The following is a 15,070-nucleotide window of genomic DNA, read 5'->3' as shown; positions in this document are numbered from 1 at the left end:
GAGCTTCTGAAAGCACCTTTCCCAAAGCTCCCTGCCTGTACTTCTTAATCCAAATCCATTGTTTTCTTAGAGTCAAGAATGGAAACTTTCAGATTAAGATGTCAAAAGTTCACAGAATATTGGTTCATGCCAGAAGATTGGTTTCTGCTCTCCATCCAGCAGTTCTGCAGATGCAGAGCTAAGCCAGGTCTCCCCAGAGCTGCTTGCTGTCCCTGATCTCAGCATGTGTCTGTTCTCTCGGGATGGTATTATAAAAACCAACATAGTCCCAAAGGGTTGTAGTTGTGAGCACCTCTTCTTTTTCTTCTCAAGTGTGTTCCTATGTTCATATGTGATGCTGTCTCAGCATGGATTTGCTGGGGGAGTTAGAGGGAGGAGGTTGAACAGGTTGAAACGTCATCTCTTCCTGCTGGTGGTGAGTGTAGTGTACCCACCACCTGTCACAGAGGGGCTGTGCTGTTCTCTCTTCTCCCCTTTTCCACATTTGCTGGATGGCTTGATTAATTTTCTTCTCGTCTCTATTTGCTGCAAGCTATCTGGGGCAGGAAACATCTTCCACTGTGCACAGCAAAGTGCACCAACTTCTGTCCCCTAGGCTCCTGGTTACACTGCAATAAAGATTATGATATTCGTAACAGCAGCTTTGTGTCCTACTGGCAGGGCAGCCCTGGGAGGAGAGGACCCCAAGGGGAGCAGGGGGAGCCAGGACCCAAGGTGAGTCCCAATACTCAGCACTACCACTGGCTTTGTTTGCTTCAGGCTTTGTTGGAGGCACGATGCAGGAGTGCGGACCCCTCTGTTAGTGCAGCTGGATGTGTTCGTTCCTGGTCTGGGCTGGACTCCTTAGACTGGGGACTATCTCACTGTACCAAGCAGAGCCTTAAGAACCAATGCATTGAAGAGGATGGAAACACTTATTATTAATTAAATGCTCAGTTGGGCTTTGGAAATTGAGATGATGAGCCTGATTGCACTGAATTAATGCAGTCAGCAATGTTCTCTGAAAGCAGCCTTGCTGGAAAATGGTCAGTCTTTGTGCTGTGCTTGTTCTGGTTGCCAAACCTGCCAGACAGATTGCTACTGCTCTGGGGCAGCGCAGCATGATGAGCAAAGCAGAGCAAGACCCACACAAAGCCTTCAGGAGCAGCCCCAAGGTGAGCATAGGGAATGGTGGGGTCTGAATCCTCAAACCCTGGGGACTGGAGCAAGCCCTGGTGCAAGTGTTCACTGATCAACACAGGGCAGAGCCAGACCAACCCATTGGTCCCCTTCTTTGGGGCAACATCTGGGAAAGCAGCATGGTCACAGGGGAAAGATTCTGGGGAAGGAATGAGAATGGATACAGATCTCAGCCACAAGTTAAAGAATGTTTCCCTTTGCCCTCTGAATAACAGAAATGACCTGCTGCTTGGGAAGCTGAATCAGGCTTTGTAAAGCACCATCTGCAGCTTTGCTGTCTTCTCCCATGAAAGATGCACCAAAACCTTGGACCTAAAAGACAAAGGCAGCTGAGGTTACTAGAGATCCCCTCACTGTCCTGACTTCATCTTGAATCCTGTAGACGGTTCCTGCTGACCCATGTCATGCAGTGCAGCCCATGTGGAGAGCAGGCACTAATTGCTTTCTTATGTTTGATTTCATGTCTTTGGCTTTAGGGTGAACCAGGCCCACCTGGACAAGTAGGGCCAGAGGGTCCTAGTGGCCAACAAGGCTCTCCAGGTTCCCAGGGAATCACGGTTCAGGGTCCTGTGGTATGTGATATCTTCCACTGCCTTTTTTTTATCACTCACTCTTTGCAGTTAGAACACATCTCAGAAATGAGTGTCTCAATAAAGCCCCCAGAACGTGATCTATGTATTTACATCATCCTTACTAACAGCTGGACAGCTGCACTAGAGAGACATGATGATCATTGTTTTGTGCTGACGAGGTCCTGCTCTTAGTCATTCTGGCAAAAGACTGTGTCCAGACTTTCCCTAATGTGTCTTTAATGAAAACCGCCCAGTGGAGTATTCAGGCATTTTTCTTTGCAATGATCATTCTTGCCTGTCAAGCAGTGGAGGTGGGGGCTGCTGTGTACCTGTCTGGGGCAGCAGAATCCCCATGCACATGCTGTGACTGTAAAGTACCCTGTAGCAGCGCAGAGAGCGGGAGCAACCTGGGACGTGGAGGAGCAGGATGCTCTTTGCCTTAAAGGATGCTGCAGCGTGCCTAACTACGTCTTCTGTTTTAATCCAAGGGACCACCAGGAATTAAAGGAGAGAAAGGAGACACTGGAAGTCCTGGCATGCAGGTAATGCTAGACACCATTCCTTTTAATTGTCTCAAAGATTTGCCCATTTTTTTCCCAGTAACCACTTTATGCAAGATTGAAAAGCCATAGAGTTATTATGGTTGTCTGCTTAGAAACTATCTTTCATTATGGAGTGTCATCACTTTCCCAAGAAAACTGAGTCATTTAGTGCAAGAAGGACAGACCTATCTGGAAGCTAGATATAATGCAGTTAAAGGTGGGATAACAGTGATTGCTCGGTGAATAAGAGTGAATAACTGTTTCTTCTTTTTCTTACATCCCCTGTTACAAGATGAAGCAGGGTAATGATAATCAGATCCCAACTTTATCCAGCAATTCTGATTTACAGGGCATTCCTGGTGTGCAGGGAGCTCCGGGCAGGGACGGTCTTCAAGGTGCAAAGGTAAAATACCTCACCTCTGAGTTTTCATGCATGGGTGCCTAAAATCCTGCTGTGAGCATAACAGCAGAGACCCAAAACATCCAGCTCTCCTAATGCACTCAGTGCATAAGTAAATGGTCTTTTCACAAAGCCAGATGGATTGGGGAAAAAAAATGGGGTCATCTTATGTTTGGCCAAATTTGACAAGGTGCCACCCTTCTCACCTGTTCGGCAGATGCATTTTTTACCCATTCCTAGCAAGCAGCACATGGAAAAACCACCTCACTGCTTACTAGGTCTCTTTGAATCCTCTCATTAATACATGACTGGATTTGGCTTTGCAGGGGGTGAGGGGACTAGAAGGCACAGCCGGGCCTCCAGGACCTCCTGGACCAAGGGTGAGTACTCACTATGAGTGATGCATATCGAAATCTCTTCCTCAGCAGGGGCTTGTGGTTTCTGCTGACTAGCTGTCACCCAGAGGTGTCCGGGCAAAACACCTTTTGGGGGTATCACGGGGAATACCTGGCACATTGCACAGATGTCCGTTGTCCCTGCCATTGTCAGTGTAAGAAGAAAAACCTTGGCTGTTTCTGGCAGGTTCTAGAGAAGCTTTGACCCAGCAAGGAGATGCTCTGTTTTCATAGTGCTACTGTTTTTCAGCTGTTGGTTGAGTTTGAGGTATATGGGTTTGTTAGACCGAAATCAGCAGGAGCTGGAGGATGCAGGCAGGTGTGAAAGGTTCCACCCCCACCATTTCCAATATCTGCTGTATGGAGATAGGTGTATTTGCACTCTGTTGTGCCCAAGATAGCAGAACCTTAAGATCAGTTGATTTACATCCATCTGCTAATTTGAAGGCACCATAGCCCTTCCAAGTTCTCTGAAACAGGTACACTTCACTTTACATGGGAAACTGAACCAAATTTGGTTTTATATGACGGGTGGTGGACCTGCTAGTTCTTGATTCCTACTGCTGAATTATAAGGAATTTGGCAGTACTGAATAGTGTAAATGGAGATTGCTCACTGCTGTCTTTGCATTACACCCCTCAGCAGTTGTGCTGAAGTTAGGTATTGATGGGAACTGAGGTTAAATTCAGCTCATAACTTTGACTTGCTCATCCTGGGAAGATGTGGAACTGGCAGAGTTGAATCTCAGCTTTCTAAATATGAGGAAAGCACTGTAGCCTTAGGAGCAGGCTCTGAAAACAGTTCTATTGCTGCCTTGAAGACTTCTTTCATTTTCACTTATAAAAAGATGCTAATCTCTATTGAATTTAAATATAATAGCTGGAAAATTATAAAAGAAAGTATTTCTACTGGTTGTTTTTGGCTTATTTTTTTTCCTCCCTTTATGGCTCCAAAGGGCACAGAAACTTCACAAAGAGGAGATGACCAAAGGTGGCACTTCCCGCTCTCTGAGCTGCTGTTAAAGGAAAAAGAAAACAGCAGTATGGTATTAGGAGGCTGAAGAACAGGGTTATGCTCTGGTCTATGTCTAAATCTGAATATATAATGAAGGATCTAAAGCCTGTGGGGTAAAAAACACATTGGCGTTTGCTGGCAAAACTCAGCTTTGCTAGCTTGACCATAATTGAGACAGTAATAGGAAATGATGTGAACATGACTCATACACGATATACTCTTAAAATTGGCCTCATGGCTGGACGAGGTACTGACATAAACCTTAAGGCTACAATGCCCTTGCTAGAGTCCTCTAAACTCAAACTGCTGGTGCCCCTGGAGCTGTAGGGAGATGTCAGCCTTGAAAAGAAAAAGAAGAAAGTTAAGAAGTAACTGGACTTTTATCTGTGTGTCTGCAGGGTTTCCAAGGAGTGACAGGCTCCCGAGGCAGCAGTGGGGAGAAGGGACCTCCAGGTGATGTTGGGCCGACAGTAAGTTTTTGCTTTTGGGTGTCAAAGAAGGCCAAGACATGAAATAATTGAGTGGAAAAAAGCTGTTCCCACAGCAGCTCTCCTTCAGACTCTAAAGAATAGTTTTAATTTGCACTCATCCTTCGTAAGGAGATGTCTAGATATGCAAAGCCCAGGCTACTTAACTGTTCATAAAGCATTTAATAAATCCTACCTCCCTTTGCTTCCTGCAGATTCACACAAAACCCAACATCTGAACAAATTTCTGGTGTAAGATTCTAGAATAAAGCAAGAAAGTCAGTCCTGAGCTGGAGTAGCCAGCGTTGGGCTTGTAGGGGCAACCACAGGTCTAGATGTCACAGTTATTTCCTCTTCTCAGATGTTAAAAACCACCTGCTGTGTTGGGAAATCTGTTCTAAGATTGTATCTGAGGAATTTCTGCATCCCCGTTGATGGTGCTTTATGCCACTGCTCCAGCTGCTTCTTTATTATTATTTTTCTTAAAAAAAAAACCCTAAATATTCCTGTGAGCTTGAAGCTCTTCTCATCACTGTCGTGAGGCCAAGGAAACAGTGAGAGTGTGGGAAACAAACTTTGTGCTTCCTGTCCCATTAATGTAACTCACATCCCCATTAAATTTTTTGTTTTCTTCTGCTCTTCCTTTCCCTAGACTTTTATTTTTTTTCCTTTTCTTCATAGGGGCTGCCAGGTCCAAAAGGAGAAAAAGGAGAGAAGGTGAGTTTTTCTGGTGCTAGGCAACACTGTCACTGTATCCTACGCTCAAAAGAGCGCATGTGGTAACCTGCTTTGCAAGCTATGCTTACAAATATAAACCAAACCTTTCTAGTGTTGTATAACTTCATGTACCTATACCTTGCTGCCTTTCCATTCACCTGCACTGGCTATGCTGGTGGCGTATAAATCATCCTGCAGCAGTCAGGAGCTCCTTGGTATCAATTGTACTAATGAAGAAGAAACGCCAATTGAAAATCCATTCTTTGCTGAGAAGGAAAAACCAAAACCACTTGGCTTCACTGAGTTGTTCTTTTTAATGTATTGCATAAGAGGGGACTCATTTGTAATAATCCTCTGGCATGCCCCAGCACAAAGCCTTCAAGGTCAGGAGATCTACGCTGCCTTTGAAAGTTATTTAATATGAGAGGAAGTTTTTCTCATCCTGATTTTTGGTTGAAAAGAAACCCTGTGTCTTTCTAGGAGTCTGAGTCTCATTGCCAAGATTGACGTGTGTGAATTAGGCTTCAGACAGGGGTGAGGTGCTCAAGTTAATGCCTCAGTATTATAATTTTTAACAGCATTATCCTTCCATTCCCACCAGTTTTTCCTTTTCTATGTATTGGTTTTTTGCAGTGGAACTTTCTTTTTTCCCCTCCCTTGGGTGTTGTGCTAAGGCTTTTTTTTTAAGTCTGGATAATCTGCACAGTGATCCAGCCAGAGATGTATATTTTATAAATGTTTTTTGGAAGTACGCAGTGTGTTAGCTATGAATTTTCACAGATAGAGTCAGTGTTTATTTTTAAGCAGTTTTGTGCATTTTTATCACTTTTCCCTACTTTACTAAAACTTTCTAAAGGACTCCTTATATATGATTTATTCAGAATACAGTAATGGTAAGAATCAATATTCATAAAAGATTTAGACAAAGACAGGACATTGTAATCTCTGATCATATTAAATGTTTTACATATCACAGAACATTGTGTTGTAGACTTAGCATATTTTCTGATAAAATTTAAGAGTGAAATTTACTCTCCCTTTTTTGGTAGCTCCGGTAATTATTGAGATTCAGCTTTCTGATGTGCAGGAGAAAAGCAATTATTGATGTTCCCCAATTTCAATTTTATGGCTTCAGAGCTTTGTGATAAATAAATAAAGCTGCATTTCACAGTAATTAATATCTCTGAAACTCAAGCTGACAAAAAGAACGGGCAGAAAGCTATCATGCATTATGATATCGATCCTTTTAAAAAGATATGAATAGTTTGTTGGTTTTTTTTAATTAAAAAAAAATTTTCACTTAGGGGGAACCACAGTCCTTGGCCACAATTTACCAGCTCGTTAGCCAGGCTTGTGAGCGGATGATTCAAAGTGAGTATAACCAGCCCACGTCCCGAGTGTGTTTGTGCCCCTCCAGCAGTGGTGAGCAAAACCAGAGGGGAGACAGCATGAAGCTGCAGTGACCCAGGGAGCTCCTCCATCCTCTGCTGTGCTGAGCACCACGTGTAGCACATGTCCCATCACAGGCTCTCAGTGCTACGCTGGTTTGATTGGGTGGCATTAGCACAGAGACCTGTGAAACACTTCTTTGGAAAACACTTTGGCGCTTTGCAAAGACTCCTTAATTTCTTAAATGGAAAAGCTTGAAGCTAATTGATTTGTGCTGATTCCTCTTGAGACGAGGCATTTTTGGTAAAGCTGCTGTGCTGTGATGCATGAAGAGGAGCAGTGGTTTGCCCAAGGTCAGGCAGCAAAGTCATAACTCAGCCGCCCATTTTTTCTTCAGTTTCTGGCTTTCTTGGTTTGGACTGACATCTTTTTAGCACTAGCTAATGTTTTAAGTACCTTTTTAGACAACATCCTTTGAATTTGTCTCTCTTCTGAATCTCCCAGCCAAGGAAACATTCATTTTCTGTCTTATCTTCTCAGCTCATGTGTTGAAATTTGACTCATTCATTCATGAACATGCAAGGAAGCCAGTTCCTGTTTGGGAAGAAAGGTTAAAGCCAGGAGAACCAGGACCACCAGGTCCTCCAGGTCCCCCTGGGAGCATTGGAGAGAGAGGAAAAAATGGCATCCCTGGTCAGCCAGGCAAAGATGGGTATCCTGGAGAAAGAGGTATGGGCAGAAGCGTTCGTAAGCATTTTGTACTATATCTTTGATACTTTAACTAAACATTTTAGTATTGTAAAGCAGTACTGCAAAGATAATCCATTATATTATCTCATCTCATCTCATTGCTATTTTCCTTTTGGACTTCTCTCTTCTAGGAAGAGAAACCCAAGTTAGATAGCTCAAAGAACAGGGAGAACACAGATGCAGCCCACTCTTTTTGCAAGCTCTGCTTTGAGACGAAGGCCAGTTTGCTACCATGTGTAGGGGGATAGAGAGTTTAATTTTAGAGAGCAGGAGGCTTTCCCTACAGAAAGGCAGAAGAAACAGCCATTTGGATGAACACGTGGTGGTAGAACAGATCACACCTAGGCAGAAGTGACGAGTCTTGGAAAACACTAAAGGAAGACATGGGGCAACCGAAATAATAGTGAAAGTGGAAGTAGGTTTCTGGAGCAGTAGTTCCAACAACAAAAGCCTCACACATGGCTAAAGAAATAGATTAATGTAATCTCAGAAAGTGGCATCAGTTATTGCACATGAATGAGTGAATGGTGGGAATGCATTTTGCTTGGATTTGCAGACAACATTGTCAGTGGCTCAAGTAATTGTCTGTCAAAATAAAATGAAAAATGTTGGTTTCAGTAGTGTTCTAACACCTCTAAGTAACTAGAGACCTTCTGCTTAACTCCTTACTCTGGCACTATTCAGTCTTAGCTGGTATCGGCAGAACTTTTCAAAATGCCAGTTAAGAGGAAAGGGAAGTAACAACCTGCAGATGTTTCCAGCCTGTCGAACAAGGAGATGGGAGAAGACAGATCTCACTGGAAAACAATCTGAAGGACATGGCTGATCAAAATATTTTCATCTTAAAAATATGAAAAATGATATTTTGTCAAAATGCACCTGTTTGAGATGTACTGGTTTTGTGAGCAATTTCACGCGAAAACAGCAATCCTGACTTACCAGCACGTGGTTGAAGAGACGATTCAACTTAGTGATTTGTCTGATCCATGTGAAGAGCACAGGAGTGGACCTTACACTCAGGCCAGTGCACTAACACCAAGTGCTATAAATGTCTCTGTGAAAAAATCTCCATTTTCACCCATATCAGGCTGCAATGCTAGTTGGAGCCCTGTTGGTCATGGGCAAATGGCTGCTCTAGAAAAGAGAGTAGGTGCCCAGATAGAATTAAAGGAAATAGGTATTTCTCTGTGTTACCAGGGACTGTGACTCTTCTTCAATTCAATATCTAAGAGCCTGGTGGGGACACTGCAGGAACATTAATTCAGGGTGAAATGCAAAATGCAGTGAAGTGACACTAGCGTCTTATCTGTGATTAGGTGCCCCAGGGCCCAAAGGAGAAAAAGGGATGTCTGGAGCCAGTGAGGAAGGGATCCAAGGACCCAGAGGCAGAACAGGTAGAGTGAATACAACCTCTTTGTATGACCCGTGGGGCCATCCGGAGCTCACCAGCTGCCAGATTCAAAGCATCGTTCAGCCTTAGGACCACTGTGGTGGGGCAGACCGACCTTCCCACTGCAGCACTGTTGGCAGCACCCTGGCTGGTTCCTCTGGCTAAGAGACTGTTCCAGGCAGCTTCTTCCCTCTGGTACCCATTCCCAGGTAATGGTGTATTTTAAGGACCTGAGACACATCCAGGGAGTTTTAGTTTTGCTGCCTTTTTGCATGCAAGACCAGATGCTCAGGGGATAGAAACTCTTTGAAAATTCAGCTGGTGAAACACAAGGGTTTTGGAGTAATCTGTTAGGATTTGGCGTACTCCTCCATCCTGATCCCTGTTACTTGAAATCAGTGGGAGGTTTGCCACTGACTTAACAAACTGGGCACTATCAAGGGAATGTGGTCAAACATATTCTCCAGTATTTAAATTTTTATAGTGGAGATGTAAAGGCACAAAAAGCAATGACTCTGAGATGGATCCTGGGTTTAAGGTGATTTTCTGCATTGACACGTAGGTGGATTTTGGATTCTTATAACCAGGCTCTGGTTTTAGCCAAGCTGGGTACCGTACTATACTGAAGCAGCTAAAGTAGATGTGCTATGACTTACAGTGCTTCTCCTTCTTCAGGCCCGCCAGGAGAAGTTGTGCTGGGGAAACCAGGTCCAAAGGGTAATCCTGGGAATGCTGGTCCTCAAGGTTTTCCTGGTGTCAGAGGGCAGCCTGGGCAGTCTGGATATCCAGGGGGTTGTGATATCTCTGGATGTTATGGGGCAGGTAGAAGAGGTAAGTTCTGATTATCTCAGTGCAAAAGTTATGATTTTAGAACTGGTGTCTCTGGTTATTTCTCTTAAACTAGGCAGAGACCTCTGTTCATCCTTCAGGCACTGTCAGTCCTGCAAGAGCCTCCTTTGCAAAGCAATCAAGGTGATTCACGTGCAATTCATATGGATAAAAGCCAGTTCAACTGACTGCTCCTCAGCCATCCTTCATAGATTAACACATAACTGCAGCAGCAGTTGAGTAGGTGGAGCGATCATGGGGGTATCTTCAGTTCTTAATGTCGCCAGCAATGTTTCCACAGTGGATGGAGAGGAACAATATCTCAGTTCCTACACATATATTTCATGGAGGCCCAATTGTACAAAGTCCTGGGAAATGAAGAAAATCACTGGCACTGAACAAAAGATTTACAAGGGAAAAGAATTAATTCTACACCATTCCTTCTCAGTACTTGACACTGATTTATTTGTTTACTCACTGGCCTCATCTCCTTTCCACACACAGATTTCATTCCCTGATGGCTGGTGCGGAAGTAGCTGAAGACATTGATTTGCCCTGGAAATCTCTGGGTGCAAGTTCCACGTGCTCCAAGAGAAGCAGCCACCTGAACACCAGATGTGTTGTTTGTGGGTTTTTTTTTTAATATCCCATAATTTCTATATGGACAAGTCCATCAAACACTAAAGCCACCAGACCAGCCTGCGTTCAGATGAGTCATCCGTCTGTTTTTCAGCACTGGACAACTGCAGTGTTCAAACTCGCATTGCACGTCCCACAGCAAGACAAAGACGGAGTCAGAGGTGCAGGCTGACAGACTTGTAAGAAAAAGAAATAATGTATTGAAATGCTCAGAAATAACAGATAATTTTTGCCCATTTGTCTGCTTGTGGTTTCTTTTTGTCTCTTGTTATTCTGTTCACAGAGAAAAACGGGCACCTCGTGCCCAAAGATGCAAATCCACTGGAGCGAAACTGCATTTTCTGTTGGTTGACAAGGTAACGAAGTCTAGCACCATTTTGACTGTTTCTGCTTTTGGCAAAACACTGATGGCTTCCTCGCAGGGGTGTTACGTACACAAGCACCGCAGACAGCGTGATGTGACAAACCCCACCGTTTAGCCTCGTTCTCTGGGGCTTGGTAACTGTCAAGCGAGGCTTTAGATCAGAGAGAGCACAGCCACGTACCGAGAGGAGCTGGAGATTAACCTGCTGGCCTCTTCCATCTCTGCCTCCTGCAGTCTGGGTAGCTACTTTACGTTTTATCAGGTAGAATATCGAATAGCTCCAAGTCTGACTTTTATACATATGACATGGAGGTAATTGTCACGTTACAGCCCTTTCCTCGCGTGAGCCATAGTGTAATACGTGTCCACAGCAAACCGTACAGCCACGGATACCAAGGTACCTCCTTTGCAACCGCTGCTTTAGGCACTGCTCACTTACACTGCCCGTAAACTGCCCCTGCTTCAGAAACAAGTGTTTCTGAATTGATTTTAAACCTGGGGCAACACAATATTTTGGTTTCGCAGAAGCGGAATGAAACAAAGTATCAGCACAGATTTTGCAAAGATGGGAAGAGGCAAAAAATGGAGCATCACGCGTATTCCTGTGCACTTAGTTTGGATGTGCAATTTCTGCACTTACATGCAGACTGGGCCTTCACATGGCTATAGCTGACCCTTGAAAACTTAACTGCAAATACATCCGCATTTAGAAACTGGATTGTCGCATAAATACCAAAGAGAACGATGTTTACCTTAAGAAAATCAGGTTGTTTAGACGTGGAATCCAAATATTGTTTCTTCTTGCCATTATGGAAAAACCCTATGCAATTTTTAAAAAAAATGCTGTATCAGACTTGGGAGTCATGGGAGTCATCCTACAACAAAAGTCACATAAAAATATGATTACTGCATTCTGTAAGTATTTAAAGTAGTGCTTGGCTTAATGTATGTTCATCATCTAGAAACTCCCAAGAATTAATGTTTTCAGTATGACAGACATTCCCTTCGGAAAATGTAGGAAAATGCAGGAAAATGCATAGAAACCACATTGATAGATGTAACATTTCTGTTCACTTTGGAGCTTTCCAGAGCTGCCTTGACATACAAAATGAAAATGTTTCCACCTTAGATTCCTTGAAGGCAAGGAACATTTCTGTTGAGAGATTTTAGGCACTGAGAGTGTCCTAATCCAGCAATCAATGTTGCATGCTATTAAAAAAAAAAAAAAAAAAGAAAAAAAAAAAAAGAAAAAGATTTCAGTGGTTGGAGAAACACAGCAGCCCTAAAGGTGGAAGTGCAGGGAGGCTCAGGAGATCCTGCCCGCCCCAAACTGCAGTGCCCTCCTCTGTCAGTGATACAGAAACCGGCCGTTTGTGAACATTAATATCCCACGCTCTGTGCTGAACACAACCTGTTGTTTTCCCTATTGTGCTGTTCGTTAGCACTCTATGTACTTCTCTGGCCCAATTTATCACTTTCAACACAAACTATTGTGAAGAACAGTGTCGTTCATTAGCAATCCTGTTTAAAAAATTCTCTTGCAGATCTTTCCTTAGTAGGGATTTTGTTCTCAAAGCTTTAATTGCTACAAATAAAATTTTGGATATTAGTTTTTCTGGATTTAAACTTGTTTTCTGGATAACCCTGAATTAACCTCAGTGCATAAATTTAACATATCCCAGTGAAATCCCACAAGATTTTACCGTTTCTTCACCTTGGCAGACTAATGCCTGTTTACCTGCCCTTCTGTTCTGTCCTTATTAAAATCTTTTGTCCTGATTTGCTCATTCTTATTACTACCCTTAAGTAATCTGTGTCATAGAGACTTTCTTTTCCATACGGTGTGTAGTGTGACAACATATCTTCAGTTTCTTTAAAACTTTTATCCTCCAGTCCTTAAATGGCGATAAATTTGGATTTTTATCCCTGCTGCAGAGTTTGACCCACCTAGTACAGCTGGATTCTGGCTGAGGACCTTTCAGAGACAGATTATTTTTTGCTACAAGCATCATTTTAAGGTATTAAATCAGTCTCGGGGGTAAGATACAATAAGCACGGAGGACTAACCAGCAACACTGCTAACAAGCAGCTCCGAAAAGGCTTTCTCCAGGGCTCAACAGCTTGGCTTGACCAGATTTAAAGGGCTGGAAACAAAGACGAACGCCTGGGTTGGGATGAAAGGTCTTATAAATGGCCATCACTGCAGTGGGGCAGAGCCCACAGGGGCTATCAAGGCAGGCGGGGCTGTTGTACGGGGATTTTCCTTAGTACTGCACGTGCATCTTACCTCTCACACATGCATCTTTCTGCCTGACTCTCCCTACGCAAATGGATTTCCTCGAGTCCAGTTTCTTGATAAATGTCTAAAGAGAAACTTATCCAAAAGGGAGGTGATACACGCTATGTGGATTAGCTCGCTGGAGAATGAGATGATGTGGTGGAAAACAGCCCTGAAAACAGCTGGGGAAAGGGGGATTACATAGAGCATCCTACCAGCCAGCTGCAGATAAAATACACTACGTGCCCTATGGCTGGGAAGATGATGCAGACAAAGTGAGCATTAGGGAACCACAAGAAAGAAGATGTAGGGAAAAATAGAAAAAAGGTGGTAATTGAGGTTATTACAGTTAGGTTTCTGCGCCTTTGGTCTTCCATTCATGGCCAATGGAGCTGTACTGGTGGGAAAGCATGAAACACTGGTGAGGGTACGATCTCTCCTCCACAAGTAAAACAGAAAAGATAGCATCTGTGTCTGCTTTCTGTGATGCCTTTGGGGTCTCTGAGCTTAGTTTTACACTCCCAGATCCTGAAAAACAGTTACTTTGCTCTGGGTCTCTTCCAAGGCAGTTTTAGAGCTCCTGCTGTATCCCAGTCTTGCTTCCTTGCTCTTCTTCTGATGTCAGCTTGTTCAGTCAAGTCCTGGGAATCAGTTCTGAGCTGGGAACACTGCAAATGTTAACAGCCTGGCTGCATACATTTTCCTGGAGTCTTTCATATGCTAAAAAACTCTCTCTTTGTGTTTCATGGGTTTGGAACAGCAGAATTATTCATTATTCTACAGTTATAGTCTGGTTCATGTCCCAGTTTTATTCCAGTTTCTGGTCATTGAATCCTATGGAGGGAGAGCATCTTCCTTAGCAAACTCCAAGATGGAATAACCCATCTAAGAAAGAGCAGTAGGTGTTGATTCCTATTTTCTCCCCTTAGATTTTATCAGGAGGAACATCAGAAGCAGAAGGCAAGACTTTATTTGAAGTTTAAACCAGGGCACTATTAATGCCACATGAGAAGAAATAGAGTTGCCGCTGTATGAAAAATGTTATGATGTTAGCAAAACAGAGGATGCCAGTGACCTGCATTATCCGAGCTTCTCCCTAAACACCAGTAACATCTTTGTAACTGGTTTCAGCTGTCACTTCTCATCTTGTCCTGCCAAACCCTGTGATCCCACAGTGGTGCTGACTCTTCAGGGACACAACCACATCCTTAGCACTCCTAATCACACCTCGTATTTCTGATGTGCTAATGGAGCGGACACGTATGGCTCTTTCCTCCTCCTCCTGCATGGCAGGGCAGTCCTGCCAGGGGCTGAACTGCAGTTTCATGTCCTTGCCAGGCAGTCCTGCTCCGTGGCTGTCACAGTGCAACTCTTCTTGTTGAGACGCTGCCATTCACACTGCGTGCACTGGCAATCACTTTTTGCAGAAAAAGTGTAGATCTGAGATGGGCCCTTTGCTGTGAGCACAGTACAGCTGATGCCTGCCCCTACTGAATTTCACAATATGACACCTTAAACATTTGCCTCTTAAACCTGTCCTTAAACCTTTATCAGTTTTCGTGTTATTTCCAAATCATTCCCTCCCGCTAGGCAGGGGCTCGACCGCAGCTCTTGCTGTGCAGCCCCCCTCACCTCTGCGGGTCCCCACCCCTGGTCTGCTTTGGCCATCGCTCTGCTGCTGCCCGAGCTCACGTTCGCTGGGGGGTGTGAGCAGAGACTGGAGCTGTTACTCAAGCCTAGCTTGGAAAGTGCATATGTTTTTATTGCTAAAAATGTACATGCACAGCCAAGCCTCCCACCTGCTCCTTTGCTATCGGTGCTGACGGATTCGGGAGAAGGAGGAAGAGGAGGAGGTTGCAGTGGGAGCTCTGAGCAGTCATCATGCATACCGCTGCAGTCTGGCGATATGATGCCCATGACCTAGCAATGCCCAGGGTCAGAAATCATCCCACCTTCATGACTGTTTAATTAGTTCACTCAAAATGTGAAAAGGTGCTGGCGAGAGTTCAGGCCCCCTCCACGAGCCCAACCCATCTGCAGCACAGACTGTAACCCGGCCCCCGCCGAGGCGTGCAGCCACTGCGATGCAGACTGCAGCTGTGTTCGTACATTTATGCACTAGACCTTGAAGATGTTTGACTGTTTG

General features: G+C 44.1%; 1 protein-coding gene across 5 annotated transcripts in view; it reads left to right on the top strand.

Annotated features, from left to right (window-relative positions):
- The window catches only part of COL20A1 (collagen type XX alpha 1 chain), a 50,641-nt gene extending 40,135 nt beyond the window's left edge, over window positions 1-10,506 (top strand). For 4 of the 5 annotated variants that reach the window (XM_054845999.1, XM_054845996.1, XM_054846000.1 and 1 more), the window contains 12 exons: window positions 661-714; window positions 1,656-1,751; window positions 2,240-2,293; window positions 2,643-2,696; window positions 3,020-3,073; window positions 4,501-4,572; window positions 5,251-5,286; window positions 6,591-6,657; window positions 7,216-7,404; window positions 8,742-8,819; window positions 9,491-9,646; window positions 10,148-10,506. In XM_054845999.1, the coding sequence (XP_054701974.1) occupies window positions 661-714; window positions 1,656-1,751; window positions 2,240-2,293; window positions 2,643-2,696; window positions 3,020-3,073; window positions 4,501-4,572; window positions 5,251-5,286; window positions 6,591-6,657; window positions 7,216-7,404; window positions 8,742-8,819; window positions 9,491-9,646; window positions 10,148-10,161 (924 nt within the window). In that variant the 3' untranslated portion in view covers window positions 10,162-10,506. The remainder of the gene's footprint in view (window positions 1-660; window positions 715-1,655; window positions 1,752-2,239; window positions 2,294-2,642; window positions 2,697-3,019; window positions 3,074-4,500; window positions 4,573-5,250; window positions 5,287-6,590; window positions 6,658-7,215; window positions 7,405-8,741; window positions 8,820-9,490; window positions 9,647-10,147) is intronic. The other variant, XM_054845997.1, reaches the window with a different exon arrangement.
- The last annotated feature ends 4,564 nt before the right edge of the window (window positions 10,507-15,070 follow it).

The sequence above is a fragment of the Grus americana genome, chromosome 17, assembly GCF_028858705.1.
Source record: "Grus americana isolate bGruAme1 chromosome 17, bGruAme1.mat, whole genome shotgun sequence".
In the NCBI taxonomy this organism is placed as follows: Eukaryota; Metazoa; Chordata; class Aves; order Gruiformes; family Gruidae; genus Grus; species Grus americana.
This window is presented reverse-complemented; position numbering and strand designations above follow the sequence as displayed.